At 47.1% G+C, this 13,558-nt stretch overlaps 1 protein-coding gene across 1 annotated transcript in view; it reads left to right on the top strand.

Moving 5' to 3' along the window:
- Positions 1-294: 294 nt before the first annotated feature.
- LOC119402180 (uncharacterized) overlaps positions 295-13,558 on the top strand; it is a 47,595-nt gene continuing 34,331 nt past the window's right edge. The window contains exons 1-2 of the mRNA XM_037669300.2: positions 295-391; positions 12,013-12,128. Coding sequence (XP_037525228.1) covers positions 12,026-12,128 — 103 coding nt within the window. The 5' untranslated portion in view covers positions 295-391; positions 12,013-12,025. The remainder of the gene's footprint in view (positions 392-12,012; positions 12,129-13,558) is intronic.

The following is a 13,558-nucleotide window of genomic DNA, read 5'->3' as shown; positions in this document are numbered from 1 at the left end:
CACACTAAATTGGCAGCGTTGCAGACAGAAAGAGTAGCCTAAAAACAGCATAATTCACGCTATGACACGCGACATCAATAATGCAGCAAAGACAGTGCACGGCTAAAAATGAATTGATCACTGTATGGTCTTAGTCATTTGCACTTTAACACCACATCAATTTACCGCTTAACACACTGTGCTGGAGCATAATAACAAAAGAAATTCACTGGTTAAAAGAATCTCGTATTATTCATAGCTGTGCATCGCATGGCCCACTCATGTGGCTCTGATACCCCGCCCACAAAATTTAGTATATATGACCGCTCTGCCAGCAGTATCTCCGCGTTCTTTTAGGGCACCTACAGCCATCGCGGTACTTGCATTGCTGCCGGCTGCTCTGCAGCCAGGAGTAAGTATATTAGGCTTACCTTTTGAAAACGGATGTAAATAGTTGGTGCTTTTTTATGTAACCTACACTCTTAAAAAAACTTAGGAAAAAGCTTGTACCACGAGCATATACTAACAGCAGCTGTTAGTAGCTTTCTTGTATCATCGCCAACTTGCTGCGTTTTTAATATCTGCTTTATCAGACACTTAAAGTTGCAACGGTTGCTACCACTTGCGTGCCGTTACTAACTTTTTGTCATGCACCTGTTACACGAAGTTGTTAAACGAATCTTACACGTTATTATTACGAGCTTTTTACAACCTATTTACAAGCACGCGGATTCATTCAAGTTCATATAGACGATATTACTAAGCTTAGCACCTCGTCTTGGGTATTGTATATTAGGCCATGTTGAGGCGATTTCGCGCAAAGTAAACATAACATATTGTTTTTTTAATATGCTTGATGATTAAAAGTCCTACGCAACGTTACCTCACTCACCTAATGAAATTTTACGCTATATAATTATAGGTGCACAATTTAACTATTCATCCTAATGCGTAGGTGCTCACCGGCACCAGCTGCGTACCCCAGAGATAGGGCTATAATTACTCCTGGAACCACTTATGAATATACACGTGTTGCGAAGCCTTGTTTTTCTGGGATATATTGCAGATGACTCCAAAAAAGTTACCGTTAAATTCACATGGAATCCTGTTTCTCTCAGTTAAAAAATGTGCTCCTGGGCCCAACGTTTCTAGAAGCAGGTCAGTTTCGCAGCTCCCCATAGACGCTTGCTCTCCGAAATGGACGCGGCGGCCGACGCAAGAACTAGCGGCGCTGCAGTTCCATCTTGCATCATGCCTCACACGTCGTCTGCTACAACCCCCATGTGACCTATCATCGCTGCGGCTTTCGACGGCCGCGACAGCCGCGATTCCGACAGTTTAAACTTTTGCAATAACCTTGACTGTTTCAAAAAGCGATCAGTTCACAAGCTATGCTTCATAAACCTCGAAAAGATAATCAAACGTGACCTCTAATAATGTTACAATCTCACACGTCTAGCTCTCCTCTCGACTCGAATATTCCAGTTGCCGTCAACCTGTGTTTAGCCGCCACGGTGGAACAGTGGTTACCATGCTCGGCTGCTCATCTGAAGGTTGCCGGATCGATCACGACTATGGCAGTCGCATTATTTCTACGGAGGCGAAAATGACACTGGCTCATGTACTTAGATTTGTCATCCTAAGCCAGTCGTAAAACAGAGGACCGTTGCTAATTTTCGGCCGAATTAATTTTGATATCTTGAGCAAGGCGTACAGCGTGAACTATGGTTGATCAAGGTACCTGATTTTATTCCCTGGGCTCGGTTAGGCGTCTTGTAGCGAAGTTAGCCTACACGATTCTGGTGGGGTTGGCGTTCAGAAAAGGAAAACATTTCTTGCAAGTGATGACCGCTATAGCTGCTCGTACAACACGTGCATCAAGATGGCATTCTTCAGCTTTGTCCCATAGAGTTTCATACAATAACCTAGAGAGGAAACTGGCGCTGCGATCTTTAGACCACCATGGTAATGATGGGAAGTACAAGCTTCGGATTGGATTCCGTTAGCTAGCGAGCTGTGTACGGATCTTTTTCTAAAGTTTCAGTTTCGTTCTTCGCGAAGCGTGGGCAGTGGGGTGCGTTGCAAAGCGCTGAAGCAATGCCTTTGTTGTTCAAAGAGGCTAAAGACCGCAAGGTTTCTTGGTTTTCTGCCACGTTGCATCTTTACAGGCTGTATTTGACAGTTTTAGCAAAGCGTCGTGCACTCACTGCTGCACATAGATGTAGCGTCCCATGCCAGTGCAGGAAATTGCATAGAGTTCACGTTTTGTGATAAGCGCTACTTGTCAAAGCTCTTTCAAATCGACTGCAAAACGACGGCGAAGCTAAGTAGACGCACCGCCACGCTGCTCTGACTCGACTTCACAACAAAACGAGAGATGGGTTGGGGGCAGGCCACTTGGACAGACGCATCTGGCATCGCAGCAGATGACACGTTAAGTGTTTCTCACTCAATACGGTACTGTTATTTCCATAAATAGATAATGCGTACTTTCGAGGAAAAGACAACCGTGTTTGTTTTAAGTGTTGTAAAGAAAATAATTCATTATATTGTGATGCCAAATCTGGAACACAATTTCAGAGCATTGCATACCCTGGTGGTTGAATTTGTTCAGGTTTCAGTTCCATGTCACGTTAACAGAAACTTTTTGCAATAAGTTTTACGTGCAAATGAATGAAGCAAGTTTTAACAGGCAATAACTTTCTATCACTCTGTTTTACACTCGACAAACAAGCGTCGCGAATCTCAAGAACCCAATCCATCCGAAGCAAATCTGAAGCCTGTACTTCCCATCATTCCCATGGTGGTTGAAGCGCCGCTCAAGGAGCCCGCGTAGACACTAGCGCCAGATTCCCCTCTAGATATTATTGTAAGAAACTCAATGGTTTTGTCCCTTCCGCGCACGCTAAATCGAAAGAACTGCTTCCGAAGTGATCACCGTTCGCAAACATTCACGCGCGGAGAACGGAGAAAGCGAGCACAGAAGAAACGCGTAACGCGTCGCAAGCGGCTACTCCTCGCGCGTATGGGATCGCTGCGGCAGGTGCGTGGGTGCGCCGCCTCCGCAATTAGCTTCGGTAAAGCGCTATTGAGAGCAACGGTGCGTTGCCGTATCCGATCCCAGGGGCCAAGGCAAGTGAAGCAAAATGGAACAGCAGCGCCGTAAGTTCACGCGCCGGCCGCACGTGCCGGCACGCGAGCGGAGCTGCGAAACTGTATTGGTTCTAAAAACGTTGCCTGGGCCTGCATAGTATATGGCAAACCCGAACGGGCTTTCAAAATACCGATGTGGAAGTCAGACCTGCTCGCGATTACTCTAGCGAATGTGTGTCTCGTTTTGTCGAAACGCAGATAGTGCAGATGGATGTGCCGGAGTGTGTTTCCAGAGTGGAATCATTGTTACACATGTCGAAGTTTTAACATGCAGTCAGCTAACAGCTGATGGTGTATCATTGCACTGTTCTCCTGTATACAATTAGTATATAAGAAAATACTTATGTGAAGCCATAAAGAAAAAAATTTCGGCAGATCCCTCGTGCCATGAACTCGTGTAATGCGAAGCATGCGGAGGGAAGGTGACTGTGGCGTAATTTTTTACATTGAGCGAGACGTTACGGAATGACGCTAAAGATAGGCGCAAATGGTATACGCACACACATAGGTTGAAGAGTCGCACATGTGTTACATAACCAGTTGTTTACAGTTGCATAACGATGACAACAGCAACATAGGTCTTACCTACACCAGATGCGGTAAGCCGATATCTAGTACTTATACTTGTCCGTTATGATAGAAAACGCACGCGCGTTTCACGAACCTGCGTGCATGTGTGGAAGGGCCTCTTGAAAGTTCACAAGTATACGTGGCGGCAAGCGGAATGTATTTGTTATTGTAGTTCATGTGCGCAAGCCAGACCTCACCGATTCCGTTGCTTGCGTGTGTGTTCCGTGTCTGGCGGCCGGCGAGGTGGGACGCGGCCTACTTTGAAGTTGCACATCGCCGTGTTCTTCTGTGTCCACGCCGCCACACATGGAATGAAGCCACTTGCTGTGGAGGACACATTGGAACACTGTGATTGCAGTGGGCTCATCGCTGCAGCTTTCAGAAAGTGCCAACACGCCAATTTCTGTGAGCAGGGCGTCTTTTCCGAGGTCGCGTACGTGCGCGTGCACAGACTGTACGTTGAGAGCGGCGAGCGTGAGGTGATTGCTGTGGTTGTGGCACCGAATGGAGGTGGTAGCCCGGCCGAACGTAATGTCTGGAGACCTATCTGCTAGCCGTGTCATATCGTCGACACGTGAGGTGATTGATGTGGTTGTGACACCGAATGAAGATGGTGGTCCGGTTGGAGAGAATGTCTAGAGGCCTGTTTGCTAGCCGTATCATGTCGTCGACATGTCTGTCGATGTAGCCGGCACATGTCCGGCCCTTCAAAGATCTTTTGCGTTGGTGAATGTCTGGCCGTCGAGGCTGGTAGCCCTGCAAAGTGCTACGTAGACCAACTTTAGTGGGCGGCGCTTATCGTATGTAAAGACAACCGGGGCGTATGTCACCGTTTGTCACTTGTATACATTTATGGCATATGTTTCCGCAAGGGTAAACTGTGCCCTCTAACACCAGGTAATTTTCAGGCGTATGTCGTGGTTGTGGTAGTTCGCAGTCCCACGGGCACTCATTTCAATACTATTGATGATGCGAGGTAGTGATGTGCCTCATCCTGGCTGGTACGACAGTACCTAGCGCGGAAGTCAGTAATTCAAGTCACAGTCGCAATAGGTTACCGTGTTCATCACCCTCGATCTACCGTAAGTTGCCCATCTTTTCATTAACGAGGCCGTCGCTTACGTCAATTTTGGCCATGATCATGTACGGCTTGCTGATGCTAAAATAAATTGAGGCCGGCAGGCTGACCATGTCACTTGCGTTCATGTGGTCAGGGCATCCCTGCTCTTTCCTATAGCCAGTTATGTTATCGCATGCGGGATGACATAACACGTTGTCCGCAGCGTCAAGGCAAGGTGCGTTTAGCGGTCGGCGTCCGTATTACTGAGTATAGCCGTATGTCGTCAGGGCAATTAGAAGCGACTTCTTCGCGTGTCACAAAGCGGCTCTCAATCAATCCAATGTCAGCCTTGGTCAGCATGATGTCATCGCCCAGCGTCATATGAAACAAGAGAACACTGCGTGATTCTGGCGGACCACGTGGACGAGTGGATGGCAGTCGAGCGTCTTCCAGGGGATTTCTGTCTTCAGCTCCCTCACTTGCCAACCTGCCGCGGTGGTCTAGTGGTTAAGGTGTTAGACTGCTGACCTGTCGGTCTCGGCATCGAATAAAGGCCATGGCGGCCGCATTATTCATGGAGGTGAAAATGCGTGAGGCTCATGTACTTAGGTTTATGTGCACGTTGAAGAAACCCAGGTGGTCGAAACTTCCGGAGCCCTCCGCTACGGCCCTCCTCATAATCATATCGTGGTTCTGGGACAATTGTTATTATGCTCACTTGCCCTGCGTTCCAATATGTATGTATGCCGTTAATGTTGATTGAGAATGTGAATCACCTGTGGCACATACCCGCATAACATGAACTGTGGTACGCGAATATGTGCCACACGTAACAGCGTAAAACGATTTCGTAATGTACGCAACAGGCCTTTTGCGTTCTTCATTTCATGACCATTCATTAGTACCAGTGTGTCCATTCATCATGACTTTCAATCACTGATCCCCTGCTATGCAAATTTTTCTGTAATAAAAAATATGGAGACGACCAGGCGAGCGCCCAGACGTATGCGGCTAGGTAGATAGACAGATAGGAACAGCACTTCGCCTTTAAAATTATCGCATCTCCACTACTGAGAATCATGACTAGTGGCGAAGTACTGGGTATCGTACCGGCATGTCACCGGACGTTACACGAGCGTTGCCATTGCGAATGCAAATTGAGTGACATAACGTGTATAATTGTATACATACAAATTTATTTATTTGGTTCCTCTTTATTTGCTGCTATTTTAATTATCTTGTTATAATTCGTATATCGTTTTGAGTTCTGGATTCCTGTTTCTCTTCATTTTAATTGTTTTGTGCTCTGTGAAATGGAGAGTCAATGGTCAAACTCTCAGGCACACCTTCCAAATCCCACGGTGCACATCCTTCAGAATTGTGATAGCCAGATTTGTTGATTTCGGGAACGTAGTGCCTCTATTTATCATTCGGTTTCATTTTAGGGGCGAAGCTCCTTTGGGTGCCGTTTTGTCTCTCCTCTGTAGTATGTAGTTGTAGTTGTAGTAGGTAGCCACCTCTAGTTCTTGGAGTGTTCACTAGATGGCGCTGTCGTAGCCACCTCTAGTTCACAGAAAGATCCCTAGATGGCGCGGAGGCGCTCGGTGCGTTGCAGATGCATGCTGTAGTCCCCCTCCCCCCTCTCTCGCCTCGCGAGGCCGGCGCAGGCAGCGTCTGCTAGCGAGTTTCTTGATTGAAAAAGGTCGCAGTTTCGCCACAAGGGCGAAGCAATGAATGCGATAGCAAGAAACTAATGCTATACGGTGTGAGGCTCGCCAATGGATACTCTCAGTTTGAACAGCGCTCCTGTTGCAAAGGCGGCCGAAGCAGCGAAGGAAACTAGCGTGCTTCAAGTGTCGAGCTGTGAGACTTGATAGTTTGCGCTCATCTTCTGTTCGTTCGTTTAGCGGCGTCCCTTGAGCTCGAGTGACTTTCGTACGCTCCGTAACATGAGCGCGGACACCACGGTGAAAGCGTGACACGTCCCTCGTCTCCTCACCACGAGATAACCGCGTGAGCAGACAGCGGAAGGGCAAGGTTCTCCCTGCGCAAATATAAGAAGAAGCGAGCGAGCTCGCCGACGACTTTTAAATTCGCCCGTCGCGCTCCTAGCGCCATCTCGCTGGTAATGAAGAAACGCTTATAAGCGCCTGCCGTCTCTGAGTCCGTCCAGCGGTAAATGGTGTGTATATAACGCTCCCCGTTAACTACGTGGAGGATCTGCGTTTCGTGGCGTAGTGGTTAGCGCCACTCGCTGCGCAGCAAGAAGTCCCTGTTTCGATTCCGCGCTTCGGAAGCAATTTTCTGACTTATTTTTCTTTGGGGCTTTTATATAAATATACATACCTATACATATACAATGCATGACGGCGGCGGCGGCGACGGTAAAATTCAGCCGAGACTGTCCATATAATTGCTATCGCAATAAAAAAAAATCACAGCATATCCACGGAGTGAATGATGATGAGTGGGCGAAGCTGCGGAGGTTCATCGGTAAACCGTGAATCTTCCGTGAATTGTGCCCAGTACATCATCACCGACGTGAGATCGGGCGCGTTTATACTAAAGGTTCGATGAGAGTTATGACGACTTGCAGCTCACTTTAATTTTACATCTACGCTGTGAATTTTCATTGTTTAGAAAACCATTGTTTTAGAAAACATCTGGCGTCTTTCGTTAAGCAGCTGGCGTCTTTTCGTTTTGCTTTAGAAACATCTGGCGTCTTTTCGTTTTGCTTTCAGAAAACATCTGGCGTCTCTCGTTGGTTTATTTCATCAATCAATGGCGTTTTGAACAAAATTTTTATTGTTTAATCACGCACAGGAGAAATCTCACCAGGCACTACCTTGGAGGTAAACAATGGCTGCTAATGGGGATGAGAGACAGCAGAAGTCGGCTTTTAGCTAACACTTACACTTCTACTTCTACTAACGTTTCCTACTGGAACATGCCAATGGCTGCTAATGGGGAATGAGAGACAGAAGAATTCGGCTTTTAGTTAACGCGCACGCTGCGAATTTTTTATTGTTCAACAACGCACAGGAGAAATCTCCCACCGGCACCACCTTGGAGGTCAAGATCTGGTACTAGCGTTAAGACTGGTTACGCACTACGACGGGGACGAACGGATGCCGCTTTAAGGAGCTTCGCCCCTAAAACCGACTGCTCGCGCTGCACAACTGTTCATTGACCACCCCGTATATATATACACTGGATTTTGACCTCCAAGGTAGTGCCTGTGTGAGATTTCTCCTGTGCGTGAATAAACAATACAAATTCACAGCGTACATGTAAAATTAAAGTGAGCTGCAAGTCGCCATGACTCTCACCGACCCTTTAGTATAAACGCGCCCGATCTCATGTCGTTGATGATGTACTGGGCAGAATTCACGCAAGATTCACATATGGCGCGTGTCATTGCTAGAGGCAATCGTTCGATTTAGAGCGGTGACGTACGCTAGGGGGACCATTGTAATAAAATCCGCTCTCTGTTGGAGCGCTTTCACTTTCGCTCGGAGTATTCACGGTTTACCGATGATTCCCTCCGGAGCTTCGCCCCACTCATCATTTACTCCGTGGATATGCTGTGGATTTTTATTAGGCTATTTCAGGAGTGTCTTGAGTGCCGCATGTGACATTTTTCGGAGGCTTTATAATTGTAACCGTAATCGCAGCATGCACACGTATGCACTGATATTTCATCGGGTGTAAACATCGGGTATGTGCCGTGAGCACGGACACCACATAACGGTCAAGCCTAGTCCTTAGTGCGCTTCGCCCCTAAAAAAGTGTCACGTAGCATTGCCGTTGTGTATGTGTGCTGTTCTCATTCATGGCATTCTCTGCATAATTACCTATTGATATATCGCACTGCTGATGCTCCCGAATTAGACCGTTATAAAAACAAGTGATTCGTAAGGCGAAAGCATCACGATTACTGCTATTTGTGTAGTAATCATTCCTACCTATATTTTACTTGTTTGTAACGAGAAGGTGTCACGGATCTCTCGACAACAGTCGCCCAGGAAGAATAGAAAAGGTGAGAGCGTTATACATAACGATTTTAATTACACACTAAAGGAATACACTAAAAAGGAACGCACTAAATAATTCTTGGAAACATTTCGGCGCGCACACAAAAGACGAAAACGAAAGGCGAGAAGACAAACGGGCGCGAACTCACAACTAAGTTTATTGAAGGAAGTACATGAAATATATAACCCTGTGTGCGCGCCGAAGTGTTTCTAAGAATGTCCTCAAACCAACTCGCCCAGCTCTCCATACTGTTGCACTAAATAAAACTGGCACTGTGGACATTCACAAAGAAAATCTTCGGCGCACCACGCGAGCTCTCATACCTCCGCGTGGTCATGACCTCCCGAGTGGACTTACTCGTCAAGAGAAGGTATCGCTCCGAAGAGTTCGCGTGAGTGCGGCTGTGACACCTTCAATCCGCGCTAAGTGGGCTACACCGACAAAACTTCAAGCAGCCCATTTTGTCCTGCGCCGGTGCGGGACGCAGACCTGAACCACCTCTTATGGACATGCCCTGGGCTACAAGCGGCTCGTCCACGCCACCTGCGGCGTGCAGGACTTCAGCACACCAGGCCACCGGATCTGCAGCTATGGATATACGGTCCGAACCATAGGTCCCTCCCGGACTTCATGGAGGAAACACAGCTGCACCATTTTGTGTAACGTGTATTGATGCCGCAGGGCAAACTCACGCGAATAAAAAAAATTAAAAATAAAACTGGCTCTCAACAAAGTTATCACACAGAGAATGAGAAAAGGAACAATTCACCCGAGAGTACAAAGCGTTCGTCGCTTTCAAACGGCGGTGTGTGCAGACGCACGATGAGGCGAGACGTTGAGGGGACGCTGACATGGTCACCGGCGTCCTAATCGATCGGGAGGGCTTGGTCCGTTGAAGGACACGTGTTGGCGTGGTGGTTGAGGTTGGAATGCTCGGTTCATGGACGTGGGCGTCGCACGTCCTTGAAATGGCCAGCGTCTCCCGGGAAGAGAAACTGGCTCGGTCGAAGCCTACGGAGCGGTGCCGTAGGTCGGTGCGCTCAGGCTAACAGCCGATGGCACGTCCTGGGCGTTGCTGGTAATCCCAGGTCCAGGTCCGGAGAACGAGGAAGAGCGGGAGCGCCCGGAACAGGCCGGCGACGCTCGTCCCAAGCGCACGCGCGGACGTTCGAACACGCCAAGGGGCCCGTATGCCCACGTCACCTTTTTTTATATCGCCCACTTGATTCTCCTCTTCTTCTATCCTCTTCGCGCAACGTCACGCTACGCCTGATGTCTTCCTCTTCTTCTATCGCATTTTCCTGTCACCTCTTACATGTGACAGAAGGGTAGTAAGCATTACTCATTCCGTTTTTAACGGCGAAGGTACTAACGGGTACTTACCTCCCCGTTACTAACCGCACTTAGTAACACGGTATTACTATATGTGACAAGTTGTTAGTAAACCGAAGTTAGTAAGTACTACAACATTTTTTTTAAGGGTGTACCTTCGAATGGTTGCCTGCGTGGAAGTCCACCTACTGTCCACACATGTGATCGAACCATTTGCTGGGCACCATCATAATTTGGTTCGAAAATCACTAAGCAACTCTGGCTAATCTAATTAAAATTGAAAAAAAAAAGATGTGAGCCAGTTCCAACCCCAAACGAAAGCTGCATAAACTGCGGAGCATTTATTCGCCTGTGTTTACCACGTCTTTATCTTGTGCTTATCTGTTCTTTTCTGTATTTTTGCCCTTTCCATGGCTTATGTGCTGCTTTTTATGCGCGTTTCTGTTCTGTTCGTGTGACTATGTGATATCTCATTTTTCTGTTCTTTTTTGTAATTATTGTATTTGTTTCGCGGTTGTTTATGTTCTGTTCTGTGGTTATCTTTCTACTGTTTTGCTACTTTTCTTGTTCCGAGCGCGGTGCGTCTAACTCCCGCCGCTGGTATTGCGCTGCCATTTCGCTGGCTCGGACAGGCGAATTAGCCATTCGGCAACGCTATTGTTCATGGGGCAAGCAGGCGCTGACCTTCTAAACGTGCAGCCTGCTCTGCATATCTGTATTAAACGTGGCACCTGCGTGAGACTGATGCGAGACATGAGACGCTGCGTGGCAACAACGCGATACATGATACGACGACAGGATAATCCCTTCAACTGATCCGTAGTGAAAAGCTGCTTAGGAGGCTAGCGCGTAACGGACATATAACTTAAAACAACAATTTTGATTCACTGACTGAATGATATATCACGTAGCCTAAAACGGCAATGCATATATCCACGCGAGCAGGCCGTTGTAGTATTAACTGGGTGAAGAATGGTGTTCTATGCCTAACTTTGCCACTCGTCCTCAATCACTTATCATCTAACGACCACACTGTGTGGTACAGAGCACTGAGGCTCATTATTTGCCTCTGCAGAAACATACCTTCATTACGTTCACCTAGTGGACAATCTCGCACTCCCACCATAGTATCATGTACGTAACTGCCACCAGTTTTAGTTTCTATGCTTTTGTCTTCTTTTGCGAGTGCAAGAGCCGAAAACAGGAGCTTAGAAAGAGGTTTGACAACAGTGCTTTAGGCTAGGACGGCCGTATAACTTCAACTAACGCGCCCGATAATACTATATATTTGCTTGAACAGTTCGTAGGTCTACTAAAACACTCAGCAAACTTCCAGCAACGCTCCGCAAAGAACTGCAGAAGCGTCGCACAGACACCATGCTTTTCTCGGTGGACTTTAGAATATACCAATTTACTTTTCTCGAGGAAGCACTATTTTTCACCTCAACATAACATGTGAACACACTGATCAATGAGCGCTTACTAGGCTGTTGCGCATTGGCAAGAAAGATAGGCCAATAGAACGCGAAGAAGAGGAATGTGTAATAGAGACGTAATAATAATATCTGGAATTTAACGTCCCAAAACCAGGATATGTTTATGAGAGACGCCGTAGTGGAGGGCTCCGGAAATTTCGACCACCTGGGGTTCTTTAACGTGCACCTAAATCTAAGTACACGGGCCTCAAAAATTTTCGCCTCCATCGAAAATGCAGCCGCCGCGGCCGGGATTCGATCCCGCGACCTTCGGGTCAGCAGTCGAGCGTCATAACCACTAGACCACCGTGACGGGGCAATAGAGACGTCAGTTTTATGCGTTTATCAGATATTTACACAATGTTATAGGAGCTGGCGGATATAATCACACAGTGACTTCCTTTTCAGGTACTGAACTAGGATGCGAGTCCTTGACGTGAACATTCTATTCTTATTGGGCTTAGTTTGTATCATAGCCTTGTTACAAGGGCCGACACACGTGGAGGCTGTGATTGGTAAAAACGGTACGTACCGCGTTGATGTTATGTTTACACCCTAAACTTAAGCTCTAACAGTAAGTGCATGCCAGATCAAAAACCGCGTAGGTTGCGGTGTGAAAGTGTGACTTGCGCACGACTGCTTCGTACGTCGCCGCCGTACGCTCGTTGTACGTGTTCGTAGCGTGCGACTTACACACACCGAACATAGTTGATTTCCCATCATGGGGTGTAGGTAAGGTATAGTATGCATTGTTCAAGCTTCGAACAGCAGGATTTAACAGGGATGGGGAGAGGGTGGAGAAAAACCTGCATATTGTTTCCAGTTTACCCGCCAATACTGTTTTTTTCGTTATTGTGACATATTCAGGCAAACATAATAAATTTTCCACTTTGTAAAATACTAGTTCTGCAGTCGTATTGTCCAGTTTTACGAGAACATATCTCATTACCATTTTCAATATATATTGCTAGAATGCCACGTTGCCCGTGATATAGCCACAAGCACGTGTTATACAGCATTTTGTCCGTTGAAGTCCATAGTAACACTCCATATCAGGGGCGTCTGATTCTTGCATTGAAACCAATTTCGCATTCTTGATCACTCATCACGTGGCACGATGCGTCTGCCTATCACCGCCTTTATAGCACTCGTTAGGAATAGCAGAGTAAATGCTAATGAAAACTTTAAGCATGAGATGCATTTAGCTCCCGTTGTCGGTGAAGTCCAACCGATCTTGAGTAAAAAGTGATGCCCGTTATCCGGGTTCTGAAACAAAGTGACACAGGCATTCAAACGAGATCGTATGGGCAGCGATGTGAGAACAAAACATGACATGCTGGCGACAAGCGAATGTTTAAAAAAATGCAGCGTTTAGCTGCGAACCCTTAGTACAGGACCGCATCACAAACGCTAGCTACGGCACATACATATGACAAAAATTATTGCTTCCGACATATGTTGAAGATGCACTTCCAGTACGCTGATATTCTGTTTGTCATTTCCAACAGCGATGTTGTAAAGGAAGATACAGGGCGCCATAGACTTCCCATTTTAAACGCCCGCGCATTGACCCTTTCTTTTAGTACACAGAGAGGTTTTTTTCGCGAAATATACATCATGGACATAAATTGGCAGCAAACATTTCTAAATATGTTCTGTGCTGCATGCTGAATGAAATGCCAGAAGTTGCCGAGTAAACGGTGCACAGCAGGAGCCAATCGCAAGGCAACAGCTCGGCGGCGCCTCGGTGATGGTGCCACACTGCGTGAGGCACACCAGTGTGGTGTGGCGGGGTGGCCGCATCCGTTAGGCAAAGCGCAATATTTTCCTCGCTGAGCGACAGGGAATAATGGCATCCATATGGACCCGTGCACAGTGTTGATTTGTGGTATGTGTCCTAGTGAACATGCACCATGCCAATCTTAAGACAGTGGCTAGTGTCACATAGAACAAA

Source organism: Rhipicephalus sanguineus, chromosome 8 (genome assembly GCF_013339695.2).
Source record: "Rhipicephalus sanguineus isolate Rsan-2018 chromosome 8, BIME_Rsan_1.4, whole genome shotgun sequence".
NCBI lineage: Eukaryota > Metazoa > Arthropoda > Arachnida > Ixodida > Ixodidae > Rhipicephalus > Rhipicephalus sanguineus.
The sequence above is the reverse complement of the archived record's forward strand: the minus strand, read 5'-3'. Positions and strand labels throughout refer to the sequence as shown.